Here is a 15,282-nt window from a genome sequence, read left to right on the forward strand (position 1 = left end):
TTCCTGTATTTGCGCTCCTGCACCCTCTAGCGGTTGGAGGACCTTCCTCAAGGACTCCACTATGTGGACATAATGTCCAGGGGATTTGGAAAGGGCCTGGTTATCTTTTCACCCAATCAGCTCCACTTCTCTGTCTTTTTATGTCAGGCTTCCACAATTAAGATTTTCTTTGAAGAAAGGATTCAGAAAACAACACCGGTGCAGAGTAATTTACACATTTGATCTGATATTAACCTGGGGTCATTTTCTAGAAGATCATGTGGTCGGACACCCTCATTTTACAAAGAAGATGCTAAGCATGGGCAAGTCAAATGTGCACTCCCCAGATCCATTGCTAGGAGGGGAAATGCCTCCTGGCCGTTCTGTATATAATCTTCATCTTTACTTTTTGTTTTGTGTTAACTGAACTCAAAGCTGAACAGAGCCCTGCCAGCTCTCCTTAGACTCCACATTTTGTGCAAAAAGCTTGCAGGGTAACTGTGGATTAGTAGGGGAAGATGTAAAGTGCTGGCAATTGAACTTAACCTTGATTTGATTAAGTAATCCCCAAGAAACCCCCAGAGGGGAAAACAGTCTCGTGCTTAGCGCTTATGTTTTTCTACACCCTTGCCCCCCTCCCCTTCTAAAAGGCGTAAATCTCCCCTGAAATGCCTCCTTAGCATTCAGGGCAATAAAGAGGTCACATTATATCTCCATAAATCTCCCCTGCTGGCTGGCTGGCTGCTGCCATTCCAGGAGGTGAAAGGGAAGTTGTTTCCTCTTGACGGCTGCGGGGCTGGAAGGAAAGGCCTTTTCCCTCCAGACCCATTGTCTTGGTCCCTGAGGGAGCTGGTCTGGCAATTTGTTCAGAATTTCCTTTCCATCCTGCCAGCTTGTAACAAGCTGGAGAGGGGGTGCAGCCGGGCCTGCTTTAAGTCTCCTGCACTGGCGCTGATAGAGGGCCTGCCCAAAGCTCCCTCTCGGTTTTCCTAATTAGTAAAAGGAACAAGGTCTGAATAGGCGGCGTGCATGTGTAGAGCCGAGCACTGGAAGCCATGCCAGATCCACTGGGAACTGCGTCTGCCTGTGAAGGCTGGGCTGGGGGCCTCTGGGGACAGGACAGGAACCAGGGCACTGTGAGAGATGACAGTGGGTGGGTGAGGTTAAGAATCTGCTTAGAGCCCTAACTGGTTTGGCTCAGTGGATAGAGCGTCGGCCTGCAGACTGAAGGGTCCCAGGTTCGATACCGGTCAAGGGCATGTACCTTGGTTGCGGGCACATCCCCAGTAGGGGGTGTGCAGGAGGCAGCTGATTGATGTTCCTAGGTCTGTATCCCTCTCCCTTCCTCTCTGTAAAAAATCAATAAAATATTTTTTTTAAAAGAAAGAAACTAGATATCTCCAGTCTTCTAACTCCTAAGCAGAGATGCTTTTTAAAATTTAATTTAATTTCTTGTTAGTTGTATTGTAACAGCATCATTAATAAGTAATTTGCATTCTATAAAGTTCACTCATGTAAAGTGTGTATAGTTAGTGGATTTTAGTACATTCCAGAGTCGTGTATCCAGCTCATTATTTTATTTTTTTAATATATTTTTATTGATTTCAGAGAGGGAGAGAGAGATAGAAATATCAATGATGAGAGAGAATCATTGATCGGCTGCCTTTTGCATGCCCCACACTGGGGATCGAGCCTGGGCATGTGCCCTAACCAGCAATCAAACTGTGACCTCCTGGTTCATAGGTTGACATTCAACCACTGAGCCATGCCAGCCAGGCCAGCTCATAATTTTAGAACAATTTCTTTTACCACTCCCAAAAGAATCTCGTACCCATTTACAATCATTCCAATTTCCCTCTCCCTTCGCCTCTTGCAACCACAGATCGACTTTCTGTCTCCAGGGATTTGTCCATTCTGGACAAAAGACCTCCAGTGATCTTTTGTGACTGGCTTCTTTCATGTTGCATGATGTTATTATTAACTGTCCATTTCCCTGAAGCTGTTCCCTCTGCCTTCAGCACTCTTCCCCAGATATAGAAATGCTACTTCATTGGCTGCTTATTTAATGAATTTAAATCATGTTACAGGAAGAGAAAATCTTAACATAGTCTATGTAGTTGTCATTTAAAAAAAACAAATGTTCATATATTTTTATTACTACTTAGTTCTTATTCCCTATCAGTAGATATTTGGATTGTTTCCAGTATTTTTCCATGAATATCTTAAAAATAAACATCTGTCTTCCTCTTTTGGGGGGGGGGGAGGATGTATCCTTTTGATGTAGTCCCATGAATAATTAGGGCAGTTTTATCACTAGCAAGAGTGGGCTGGTTTTTAATGCATCATGGAGTACTTTTCCATATCCACCCATCCATCTGTTACATGTAATTATATACACACACATTATGTATATATGAAAACCGCTGGGCCTGAGTAAATAATTCTCTCAGAAGAATTATTGTGTGTGTCCAGGAACATGGCATCTCAGTGGCCAGGCAGTCAAATGGGCCGGGAGCAGAGCCCTCAGATGTAAACCATCCTGCTGGCATTACTGATGCTTCATTAGACACATTAGGGCTCTGGCTTTTGTTGAAATCTGATTGGTCAATGTGCATGGGGATTCTGGTGTGTGCTGAGTACCATAGGAGTGACCCAGCCTGAGAGCAGTGTGGTGAGGATCAGGTTACAGAATGTTCTAGAACAGCGATTTTCAACTGGTGTACTGAAAAAAATTTTAAAACATGCAATATCTGATTCAAAATTATACCTTTTTTCAGTCAGATTGGCAAAAATTATATTTTTTGCTGTACCACAAAATTTTAGTAATTAGTTTATGTGTGCCACGAGATGAAAAAGGTTGAAAATCACTATCCTAGAAGTTTAGGTGAGTCATTCACCTTCTCTGAACCTTGGTTTCTTCTACTGCATGTTCATGGAATCATCCAAATATCACTTCCAGTGCTGTTTTGTTTTGTTAATCCTCATCCAAGGGTATTTTTTCCATTGATTTTTTGGAGGGAGTGGAAGGTGTGTGTGTGAGGGGAGAGAAACATCGATGTGACAGAGACATATTGATTGGTTGCCTCTGGGGTCTGGGATCAGACCTGCAACCCAGGTTTGTGCCCTTGACCCAGAATCGAACCCAAGACCCTTTGGTGTGCTGGCCTACTCTCTAACCGGTGTGCAACACCGGCCAGGGCATCACTTCCAATTTTGCCTCCTGCCCTCCAAGAGCCTTAAAGCCTTAATTGAGATAAGCCAGTACTGGGGTAGCAGTGATTAGGGGATAATGGATGGTCATAGTCACTGAACGAGGTAGGGTCCAGTGAACAGAGGGCACAGTTTAAACTTAGAACCCAGAGTCCAGGAAGTGGCAAACATTTTCAATTGCTGATGCTCAGTCAGGAATCCCATGACTAAAGCAGAGGCTAAGGCTGAACCAGGAGGTTGTGAGATGTCAATGGCCAACTAAGCACAGGCATTTAGAGTCATTTCATGCACCTCTTTCCTTGCATTCTGCATGCACCTTATCTGGGAAGTGGTGACTCAGCCCACTTCTTAGTCAGATGCTGATGCTGAGGAGAAAGCAGTGTGTAGGGAAACATAGAGGGAGTAAGCATGTCAGGGATGTGGGCCTCACACCTGGAGTGCTGCTGAGAGTGGCCACACATCCGTATTTTAAGCCTCTTGTCCCGGAATAATCCTATATAATAAAAGGCTAATATGCAAACTGTCCCCTCGACTTGGAGTTTGACCAGGAGGCGGGCTGGCCGGCCAGCCAGCTGCCCAGGGTCCCTCCCCTTGGCTGGCCCCATCCCTGATTGCCCCACCCCCATATTGGGGGCGGGGCCGGCCGGACCCCACCCATGCACAAATTCATGCACCAGGCCTCTAGTTAGTAATAAGCCTCTTTTCCTCAGAAGTGTCCCGTTCTGGATGATGAGTTATGTGGCATCCTTCTCAGCACCAAGGAGTGGCAGAAAAGAGGAAGCTCGTGAGGCCAGGTTTGGGAGGGTGGGGGCGGTAGGACAGGTGTCTTCTGGACACAGCAGCCTGTCCAGCTCCTCCTGAGGTCCAGGCAGCTCTTTCACTGATCAGTGGTGGATGGGAGGTGGGGAGAAAGCCCACAGAGGACAAGGAGACAGCTGGGCAAATCAGTGCTCACAAAAACACCAAGAAGGACAAAATACCAGCATAAGGGAAAGTTTTGAATATAGAAATTATGACAATTCAATCATTGAGTAGTCCCTTCTTTCTCTCCCTCCCTCCCTGTTTTTGGTGCTTTTTTCTCTTCCTTTCAGAATATCGTTGCTTCTTTGTGATTTTTTTTAAAAACCTGAATGTCACATTCTTTAACTCTTACCTTAAGCCCAAACCCAGGCTTTTAGATCAGCATTAGTGGGTGTGTGTGTGAGAGAGAGATGGGGAGGTGGGGGGGAGGGGGAGCAGTCATATTTTCCAGTGGCCATAAGAAATGTAGTGTGCTACACCCAGCCCCCATGGATCGTGGTTGAGCTCCGACCTATAACCAGGAAGACACGGCACTTTGCCGGGGTGCCGGCTCAGTCCCCAGCGGAGGACATGCAGGAGGCAGCCTATCAGTGATTCTCTCTCTCGTCATTGATGTTTCTATCGCTCTCTCCCTCTCCTTTCCTCTCTGAAATGAATAAAAATATATTAAAAAAAAGAAATGTAGTGTGCTAAAAATTTCATATGGACTGTTCTCAGTGTCCTTGTTTGTAAAATTGTAAAAATGTTCTGCATCTCATGAAACTGCAGTCCGAATCGTACGGGCTAATCTCTATGAACCACCAGCATTTTGTTCTTTGGCGCTGAGACGCAGAGGCCCCAAACTCCACAGGGCAACCCTGGCCCAGCCTGTGGCAAGAGCCGCTTCTGTTCAGCGGCTGTGGGAGCTTCCAAAATAGGTGCTCTGATCCCCGCCAGCCTGGACGCCGCTTGAGCTGTGTCTGCCCTCCCCTCGGCAGCCTCCTGTCACAGGCCAAGCCTGACAAAGCCCAGAAGACCGAAGGCTCCGGAGCTGCCAGAAAAACCTCAGGATTTGTTTGCTCCCCATGCCCCAGACCCAGGCGCCAGCCCCGGGGACAGATCTGGGCCTGTCAGGAAATCCATGCACAATCTCTGGTGAACTTTGGATGGGACTCGGGTCTAGGGTTCATCAGGGGACATATGGGTGGGGCTAGAGACTTTGTTCCTGAAGCCCCTTTGGCTCCTGGGGAGGTCTCTGGGCAGGCCCCTCCCCTCTCATTGCCCAGGCCTTGGATCCTCTCTGGCCTCTATTTTGTAGCATTGAATAGCTAGCTACCCTGGGTATGGGTACTTTCCATTGTGTTTGGGTATCTTGCCTCCCCAACTAGATTGCACAGTGATCCAGGACAGCTGGGGGGGGGGGGGGGGGCTAGTGATACAACCAAGGCGCCATTGCAGTTTGTCACATTGAATATAATTATTTGTTTTGAGGTGTGTATCCCCATCTAGACCAAAACAACTCTGGGCAGGGATTTAAAAAAAAAAAAAAAATATATATATATATATCTCAAACCATGACCTCCTGGTTCAGTGATGGCGAACCTTTTGAGCTCAGTGTGTCAGCATTTTGAAAAACCCTAACTTAACTCTGGTGCCGGGTCACATATAGAAATTTTTTTATATTTGCAACCATAGTAAAACAAAGACTTATATTTTTGACATTTATTTTATATATTTAAATGCCATTTAACAAAGAAAAATCAACCAAAAACAATGAGTTCACGTGTCACCTCTGACACGCGTGTCATAGGTTCGCCATCACTGTCCTGGTTCATAGGTCAACGCTCAACCACTGAGCCACGCCAACTGGGCTGGGCAGGGATTTTGCCCCAAGTTTGTCTAATATATATCTATGTCCAGCACTTTCACGGGGGCAAGCAGAGCAGACACGTTTGGGCTTCAGTGCTCCACACCCAGAAACAGTAGATGGCCTAAGACCAGATACCCCCAGCCTCTGAGGGTGAACAGAGCAAGGTTGCTCCACCATGGGTTCTGACTCAAGACCCAGCTTTTCCCGGTAGCAAGAGGAAGCCCCTCAAAAGAGGGAGGGCTTGAGGGCACCTCTGCCGTAGAGCAGAGCCAGGCTCTGTGCCACTGGCCCAGCGGGTTGGCACACATGCGGCAGCATCTCAGCCTGAGCTTTCTCTCCAGCAGTCGGGAGACAAGTCCAGCCTTTGGGCTGTGCCCAGTGGGTGTTGCCAACCCTGGCCCCGGCCTCTGATTTCTCTCTCTTCTTCCTCCTACTTCCCCCCTCTTCTTCTTGACCTTTCCTTCTTCCAGCCCTACTGTCTCACCCTCTTACCCTGCCTGTGGGTGGTTCCCTGAGATGGATGGGGCAGGTCAGGGGAGAGGTCGGAGTCCTTGCCTTGATTGCGTCAGTTCTCTGTAGGGAAGTCATGGGGGGCCGGGGGAGGATCCTTCTACCTCCAGGCCCACATTTTTCTTTCAGGCACTTGGGGGAGAGTGTTTTGCCTTAATTCTCGGGAAGATTCATTCTAAATTGGATGCCTAAGAAATCAGGCTGAGTTTGTTTCCCTCTTTGAAAAAAATCTGCTATAATGGGGCATGGATGGAAGTGAGGCGTTAGAGTCCCATTCTTGGGGTTAGGGCTCAATTCATTTTGTGCTTTTGTTTGCTGAAATAATCATGAATTAATATTTCCCATGAGCAACAGCTGTGAGACCTCTTACATATATTCTGTCTACCTTGCTGCCAGTTCATTCCCTGCCTGTATTCTCGAACTTGGAGGAGAGTGAGAGCGATAGAGATTTACAGTTAAGAGCACAGCCCCAGTGGTTTGAGAAAAAAACAGATCCCCAAATCTTCTAGTTCTTTTGTTTGTCCCCTCTCTCCCCCCATAACACAGCACACCAAAGTTTGTCCCTGGTCTTCCCCACTCCCTCTCAACCCCTCCAACCCTAACAATAATCCATCATTGTTATCTCATGTGGTGTTTGCAAAGCACTTTACAGCCATTGTTGTGAGTTTTTCCTTTTATTTGCAAAGTACTTCACAATTATTATTACAAGTCTTTCCTCTGGATGTGGGGTGATGCTGACCCACTTCCCAGAGCTGGCTTCCCCCTGCCTTCTCAGTGGCAGGGCCGATTCCCATGGTGCCCAGCACCCGGTGGGTGGGGCTTTCCTAAGTCAAGGCCATAGCTGTGCCCTTCTGCCTTAGAAATCAGGCTTAGGAACTGGCTTCAGGCTGCTGCCCGCTGCCCTCAGGAAGTTCCGCCCTACCCATTTCTAATGAGGGAATAAGCGGAGGTGGCTGATACCAAGGTACACACCTCCAGACACTAGTGCTGGTTTGGGGCTCACAGCCTGTCACCTCCCGTTTTCCCCAGTGGGTGCTAAGCAGCAGGGTTTGCACTTCTTTCTCCCCGTTTTTCAGTCCAAGGTGTGGGGGTGCAGGAGAGACATGTGTCAAATGTAAGAGAGTAAAATGGTTCCTTCCTCCATAGTGGACTGGGAGTTGCTTGAGGCGGTCTGATCAAAATTATTTTTGTTTCATTTTTTATTTTTTTTGGTCAGATTTTAAAAACAGGCAATTATGACATTACAGAATGGTGTTTTTGTTGTTGTTTTAAAGATAAGTTCAGCCCTAGCTGGTTTGGCTAAGTGGATAGAGCATTGGCCTGTGGACTGGAGGGTCCTGGTTCGATTCCGATCAAGGACACATGCTCAGGTTGCAGGCTCGATCCCCAGTAGGGGGCATGCAGGAGGCAGCCGATCAATGATTCTCATCATTCCTCTCTCTCTCTCTTTTTCCTCTCTGAAACCAATAAAAATATATGATATATATATACATATACATATATATATATATATATATATATATTCATACAATCCAAGTAGCCTAACAGAAGTTCATGGCATTTTTTGTGCTGCATATTTTATTTAACATGTCGGATAAGCATTTTCCTCTATTGGCACATGGTCTTTATAATAATCACTTAAAATGATATAACTGTTCATTGGGTAGGTTGGATGGTAATTTTCTGGTAGAGAATATGGACTTGTGCAGATTTGAAGATGTAGGGGGTTGTGGGGAAGACATGTGTCTGATGGGGGTGGGGGGCGGGTGAGGGGAGTGCCTTTAGGAAGGATGGCCTTGCCCTCCCATTCAGTTCTTTCCTTTGGCTGCTGGTGTGACCCCCCGACCTTTCGATCTGAGTCGGACTTCTGCACTTTCCACCCTAGACAAGAAGTTTCTGCCACCCAAAGCCCCAGCTTGGTTAAAGTATGTTCTGAAAATGAGTTGAGTAACGTCGTTACTCAAAATTGGTGTTCTGGCTCAATTTCCCAAGTTAGGTCATTAGCATTCTGAGAGTAAGACTCACCTTAGCCCCTATGACATCTGTACAAGTGCTTAAATAGCAGATGCTTGATAAATAGTTGTACGTACTTACCAGCCTCCAATGCCTTTCCCTGGCCAGTCAAATAGTTGCTTGGCTGTGTAACCGATTCTGGGAGGCAAGCTTGAAGGAGTTCCTAAGGCAGTGATGACGAACCTTTTGAGCTCGGCGTGTCAGCATTTTGAAAAACCCTAACTTAACTCTGGTGCCGTGTCACATATAGAAATTTTTTGATATTTGCAACCAGAGTAAAACAAAGACTTACTTTTGGTATTTATTTTATATATTTAAATGCCATTTAACAAAGAAAAATCAACCAAAAAAAATGAGTTCGCGTGCCAGAGGTGTCGTAGGCTCGCCATCACTGTCCTAAGGCAAACCTTTGTGTTGGCTTCTCAAAGCAGTAAAAGGCCAGGAACCAGCCGAGGGTTGTTAGGCAGCCTCTTAGATGAGTCTGCCCAACTATAAAACAGTAAGTGTGAAGGGAAAAGAAAGAGGAACGGCACTAACTAGTTTGGCTCAATGGATAGAGCATTGGCCTGTGGACTCAAGGGTCCCAGGTTCGATTCCGGTCAAGGGCATGTACTTTGGTTGTGGGCGCATCCCCAGTGGGGGGTGTGCAGGAGGCAGCTGATTGATGTTTCTAACTCTCTATCCCTCTCATTTCCTCTCTGTAAAACATCAATAAAGTATATTAAAAAAAAGAAAAAGAAAGAGGAACGGTTTATGCCCTTTTTGTCTCCGGAACGTAGGAAAGAAGCCAGATTGCTTATCTTTAAAAAGAAGATGATCACCACCCTTGAGAACTCCTTCCTGAAGTGTTTGTGAATGAAGTGGTAGAATGTGTGGGACTTTCTCCAGCTCTGCCAGACGGGGGAAGTGGGCGGAGGTATAGGAGACAAAAGTGGGCACACGTTGTTGGGAGCTGAATAATTATTAAATAGAGTTATTTTGCCCAGCTGGTGAGTGGCTCAGTGATTGAGCATCGACTTATGAACCAAGGGGTCACCGATTCAATTCTTGGTCAGGGCATATGCTCGATACCCGGTGGTGGGAGTGCACGAGACAGCCAATTGATGTTTCTATCTCTCTATCCCTCTCTCTTCCTCTCTTTGAAGTTAATAAAAACATAATTTTTAAAAAGGAGTTTAGATAAGGACACATTTGTAATATCTTATTCAATAAAGAAAAATAAAGAAAGAAAAGAGTTTACTTTTAAATTCTCTTCACTTTTGAATATGTTTAAATTTTTTCATTGAGAAAAAGAGTAAGAGGGTTGTCCTAGGTTAGGACTGGTGAGACTGGTCCTTCCTTCCCAAGCCTGATTTTATACCAGAAGCCAGTGTCTTGTTTCAATTTTGAGGCTGTAGTGCCATCTAGTGTTTATTACAAACACTCAACAAAATGATGACATTGCAAGGGCCCCTGGGTAGTCTAAGGCCCTTCTGTGAACTCTCCTGGCCTTTCCAGTTCCCTCAGGGAAGGCCTGGGCTGAGGGAGCAGGGCCACCAACCCCAGGCAAGGGCAGGTACAAGCCTGCCTGGAATGAAGGTGGAGGAGGCCTTGATGGTAGTGAGGGTGGTGGCAGGCTGCTCCTCACTCCACGCCTCCCCCAGGCTTGGGGAAGCAAGCTGTGGAGCGGAGTCTCCTTTTCATGTGCGGCTGTGCAGGCAGGTGACCTTGCTGCAGGGTTCCCAGTGTGACCCAGGTACAAAAATAGCCTCTCTTGTGACCAGTGTGTGCTCAGCTCCCTGGCCTGAGCAAACAGCCCCTCACACCTGCACACTGTTGACTCGGTGTAGACATACAGCTACTTGTTTGCAGGTGCGAATGACTGTTTGTGTACCCAGAGTTAGGGGAGGGCCATCCTCTTCTTCAGCCCACTGTTTCCTTAGAGCAGGTATCATGGGGTCACAGAAATAGCAGAATGTGCAGCCTGACACCCCAGGGCTGGGTCCTGATGGAGAGAGAGCTCTTAAAAACCCTCCCCTCCAGCCTAGCTGGTTTGGCTCAGTGGGTAGAGCATTGGCCTGTGGACTGGAGGGTCCCAGATTCGATTCCACTCAGGGGCACGTGCTTGGGTTGCAGGCTCGATCCCCAGTGGGGGGCGTGCAGGAGGCAGCTGATCAATGATTCTCTGTCATCATTGATGTTTCTATCTCGCTCTCCCTCTCCCTTCCTCTCTGAACTCAATAAAAATATATTAAAAGAACCCCTTCAAATATCGCCCCCCTTACTAGAGAAGAATCCACTCTTGCCTCTGGTAGTAGGACAAGGACAATCTGGACACCAAGGTAGCTATGTTTAGGGACAGAGAACATTCGGATAAGATATAAACATCTTTCAAAATAAGAAGCCATGTTCGCGGAGTCAGAGAGACTTCTGCAAGTTCCAAGCCAGGCTTTATATAAATCATAGGGGATAACAAAAGTGGCCCAGCCGATTTCGCCAGGGCAACTGAACTGGACTTGAGTGGAATTTACCAATTGTAAAATTCTGTAGGCGTGGAAGATAAAGGTAATGGGGCTGGGGGAGGGCAGGGGAGTGACAAATGACGGCAACTTTCCTATAGATGTGTGATCAACTCTGTCACCATTGCTATCACATGTACCTTTATTTTATGTATCAATAAGCAAGAAAATATGTCAAATTGTGATTCAGAATATCATACAGGCATATTGAAATGAGGAAATGAATTACAGCCTTTTTTGGGGGGAGTAGGGCAGGGCAGTTTAAAATTTCAAGAACTTTCAGAAAATGTAGTCCCTTTTGGTTCATTAATTCTACTTCTAGGGGAGTATCCTAAGAAATAACCAGAAATGCTAACATTTGTATACAAAATGAGCCATGTTTACAAAATAAAAGTGAAAAACTGGGTAATGATTAAGTAAAGGTCAATGATGGTAATCAAAGGATGGCCCATTTATGTGATGGGATCTTATAATGCACTCAAAATGAGCTTATGAAGATTTTCTAATGTGGGAAAGGCTTTGGCATGAAGTGAAAAAACAGGCTCAAAATTATATAGCTTGACCTCAACCAGGAAAAATATATGTCAATTTATATAAAGTATTCCAAAGGATATAATAGAACAAAATGCTAATGACACTGGTGATCTTCGAGTTATAGGATTATATGTAATTTATATTTCTTTACACATTTCAGTGTTTTCTTATTTTCCTGAAGTAAATATTTATAATTTTTATTCAAAGGAATCTTAATTTTGAAAGGAAAAAGGGAGAGAGAGTCAGAAGGTCAGAGTGGATCTGAGTGTTAGATAAAAACCTCAGAGTTACAGGCTCAGAAGGAGAGATGAGGGACTAAAATCAGGCTGCTGGTGGTTGCTGCCAGACTTTCTTCCTGTCTCCTGACTGGGGAGAGCCCTGCTGTGTCTGGGCTGTCCGACAGTAAACATGTCCACTTCCCATGACAGTCCTTGGAGCAGATAGATCCCCAGGGGTTAAGGTCAAAGTGAGGCCCCAAAGCTCTCCATCCTGCACTCCTTGCAAGGAAAGGGCATTATTTCTTTGGTCTCTAGATTTTCTGACATGAGGTTCATATGAATAAACAAATAATTAATCTTCTGTCTTCTTTCCCACCCAGTAGATATGTTTGATGACTTCTCGGAAGGCAGAGAGTGTGTCAACTGTGGGGCCATGTCTACCCCACTCTGGAGGCGGGATGGGACAGGGCACTACCTATGCAACGCCTGTGGCCTTTACCACAAGATGAACGGCATCAACCGGCCCCTCATCAAGCCCCAGCGCCGGCTGGTAAGCGAGTACCCAGACCACGGAAGTCCAACAGCCTGGGGTGGGGGTGGGGCACATTTCGCTCTTCTCAGGCCCTGGCTTCTACCTTGGTGGGACATTTCCTGGTTTTGAATTTTGGATTTCAAGTCACCTTTAGAAGCAGGTATGGTTTGAGGGGTTGGGTCGGTGGGTGGAGGCTACATAGTAATGTCTCATGCCTTTAGAGTTAAGTTAGCTTGAGCTACAAGGTTTTCCAGACTTGACCTTGAGCAAAGAGCCAGATATTTCTCTGGCAAAATGGGTTTACTCTGCAACAACGAAGATTTGTAATTCGGGGCATGAGGTCCACTGGTGAACCATGCCAAGTCCAGATGACAAAGGAGAGGAACATTCTTTCATAGAGGAAGGAGGAGCTGTTGTAAACAAAGAGTCCATTGGAGGAAACTGGGAGCTAGAAGTATTGTGGCTTTTCATTGGCTGAGCTGTAAGTCTTGTGGGGGGAGGAGAAGACCCTCCTTCTACCTGCTGGAGTAGTAGAGTAGAAAAACTTCTTCCTGTTGGAGATGGAAAATATGTCTCTTGTTTGAAGTAATTATGATGAGTGTACCACATGGGACTCCCCTGACAGCCCCTCCCAGCTTCAATTTAAGTGAGGTTTCTATTTATTAATCTTCATAAGAACATCTCATTCAAGCCCTTAATTATGCAGAAGTGAAAAGTGAGGCTCACAAAAGCTAGTGGCTCGCCTGGGGTCACATGAGTGAGTCCAGACTTCCTGGTTCCCAGTCCAGCGTTCTCTTGTACGTCTCCTGTGCTCCCATCAACTCCATGAGGAAGGCCAACTCTTCCTTTATTCCTTTGTAACTTACCTGTTTTTCAACTGATCAACCCAAATCCCAGGGAGGTTAAACAGTGTGTACCTGACCTGTGGCTGAGGAAGAGTTTGGAATTGAGTTTTTGGTTCTTTGTTCCGTGGGCCTTTCTTACTATAATTTGATTTTGACCAATACATACTGGCTTTCATGTATATTCGGGAGGGACGAACAGAGGAGATCAACCCTGATGTTTCCCTTTCTTGAGGTCCCACAGCCCATCCAGTCTCTGATGACACTTGGATACAATAAATCCTCACCCACCACTTGAAAACCATATTAATTCTGCTTTTCTGCCTCCAGTGCCCAGTGCTCATTGGACTTTCCATCTAACAATGAATGACTAATAACGTCGCTAAGCCACAGTCCGGACTAGCATTCACTCTTCTCCCAGGGCATACATTTCCCCACCCCACCCACCCCAGGAGTGGCCGGGTGAAGGGAGGCCCTGGCGCTCTGGCTGGCCTGAGATACTCACACAGGATTATGATGACCTGCTCCAGCCACCCACATAGGGGAGGCCCAGCCCTGCTGCACTCCCTCCCTGTGAGGCAGAAGCAGCAGCGCCTGCCTTTTACTTGGACTTGAAGGGTTCATCTCCTGTATTGCAGTCCGCTTCCCGCCGAGTGGGCCTCTCCTGTGCCAACTGCCAGACCACCACCACCACGCTGTGGCGCCGCAACGCGGAGGGCGAGCCCGTGTGCAACGCCTGCGGCCTGTACATGAAGCTCCACGGCGTAAGTAGTCCCACCCCCCTGGCAGGACCACCACCTAGACCAGCATCCTTGCTCTCTCATACCCATCACTCAGTCCTCACTCGTCTTTCTCCCTTCACACTATAATTTATTTTTTCCTTCTTAACAGAGGTATTTAGATATGGAAGGAACCATACAGACTACATTAGTCCATTCAGGCTGTTCCAACAGAATACCACAGACCGGGTGACTTCTAAATAGAAATTTATTCCTCTCAGTGTGGAGGCTAAGAGTTGGAGATCAGGGTACCAGCATAGTGGAGGTCACAGACTTTTCCTCACATGCAGGGCATGAGGGAGCTCTCTGGAGTCTCTTTTATGAGGCTATTAATCCCATTCATGAGGGCTCCACCCCCATGACCTAGTCAATCCCAGAGGCCCCAGCTCCTGACACCATCGCCTTTCTAACATGAATTTTGGGGAGACACAGAATTTCATACCATAGCAGAAACACTGACACTCACTTCATCTTTAACATTATATAAGTCTAATTCCCATTTACAGATGAGGAGACTCAGAGTAGTCTCTGTATATGGTTAGTATGAAAAAAAAGAAGGTAGCAATTCAATGGATAAAGGATAGCTTAAGAATAATCGTATTGATAAAATCTGGAAAACACAAGCAAAGCTTGACCTCCACCTCCTACCAAAACCAAAAATAAGCTTGGGTGAATTAAAGATATGAAATGTAAAATATCTTTAAATAGAGACAATAAAAATACGAGAAGAAAATGTAGGAGATAATATTTGTGTAACCTTGTGGGTGAGAGGAGAGCTTGTTAGACAAGTTTTCAGAACTCTTAAGCCATAAGATAAAAGTCAGGTATATTTGATTCTAGAACATTTAATATTAGTGTACAGAGAAAAGATACCTCAGGAAAGTAAAAACCAATACACATATCAGCAAAAGGGTTCATATTTCCAGAATACAGGAAGCTTTACAAAGCTCTTCATGTTCTGATTTGCAACAATCTCCATTAAAAAGTCAGTGTAGAATATTGTACACAGTATGGCACCATTTTTATGAAGAAAGAGAAAGAACGTAATTTATATGTCGCTGTTTATTTACACAGAGAACACCTGGAAGAATACATAAGAAACTGGTAGCATGTAGCATGGGTTGCTCTAGGAGAAGTAACTGGAGAGTTGGAGGGACCTGTTTTTTCACTGTGTACTCCCTTTGTAACTTTTAGTTGGTGCATGTCTTAGTTGTTCAAATATAAGTTAAACTAAAACAACACAAGCAAAACAAACAAAAAAAGATATCCTACAGAATAATAAGAAAATAACAATCCATCTTCCCCCATTTCCCCAAATGGGCAAAAGAAATAAACATATAATTCACAGAAGCCGCTCTGGTTAGCCACTGAACATGTGCAGAGAGGCTGGGCCTCACTAAAAATCAGGGAAATGTCAATTAACACAACCTTGAGGTTCCCTGTGTTGCCCATGTGTTTGGCAAAAATTAAAATGCGTGATAATATAGCTGTGGTGTATATTTGGGAAAACAAATACT

At 45.7% G+C, this 15,282-nt stretch overlaps 1 protein-coding gene across 3 annotated transcripts in view; it reads left to right on the forward strand.

Annotated features, from left to right (window-relative positions):
• GATA4 (GATA binding protein 4) overlaps positions 1 to 15,282 on the forward strand; it is a gene marked incomplete at both ends in the record, with an annotated part of 48,365 nt that overhangs the window by 26,893 nt on the left and 6,190 nt on the right. The window contains 2 exons of one of the 3 annotated variants that reach the window (XM_081093274.1): positions 11,993 to 12,162; positions 13,625 to 13,750. In XM_081093274.1, coding sequence (XP_080949400.1) covers positions 11,993 to 12,162; positions 13,625 to 13,750 — 296 coding nt within the window. Of the gene's footprint in view, positions 1 to 11,992; positions 12,163 to 13,624; positions 13,751 to 15,282 lie in introns of those variants that run through there. The other 2 variants (XM_081093275.1, XM_081093276.1) reach the window with 2 other exon arrangements.

The sequence above is a fragment of the Myotis nattereri genome, assembly GCF_964212035.1.
Source record: "Myotis nattereri genome assembly, chromosome: 5".
Lineage (NCBI taxonomy): Eukaryota > Metazoa > Chordata > Mammalia > Chiroptera > Vespertilionidae > Myotis > Myotis nattereri.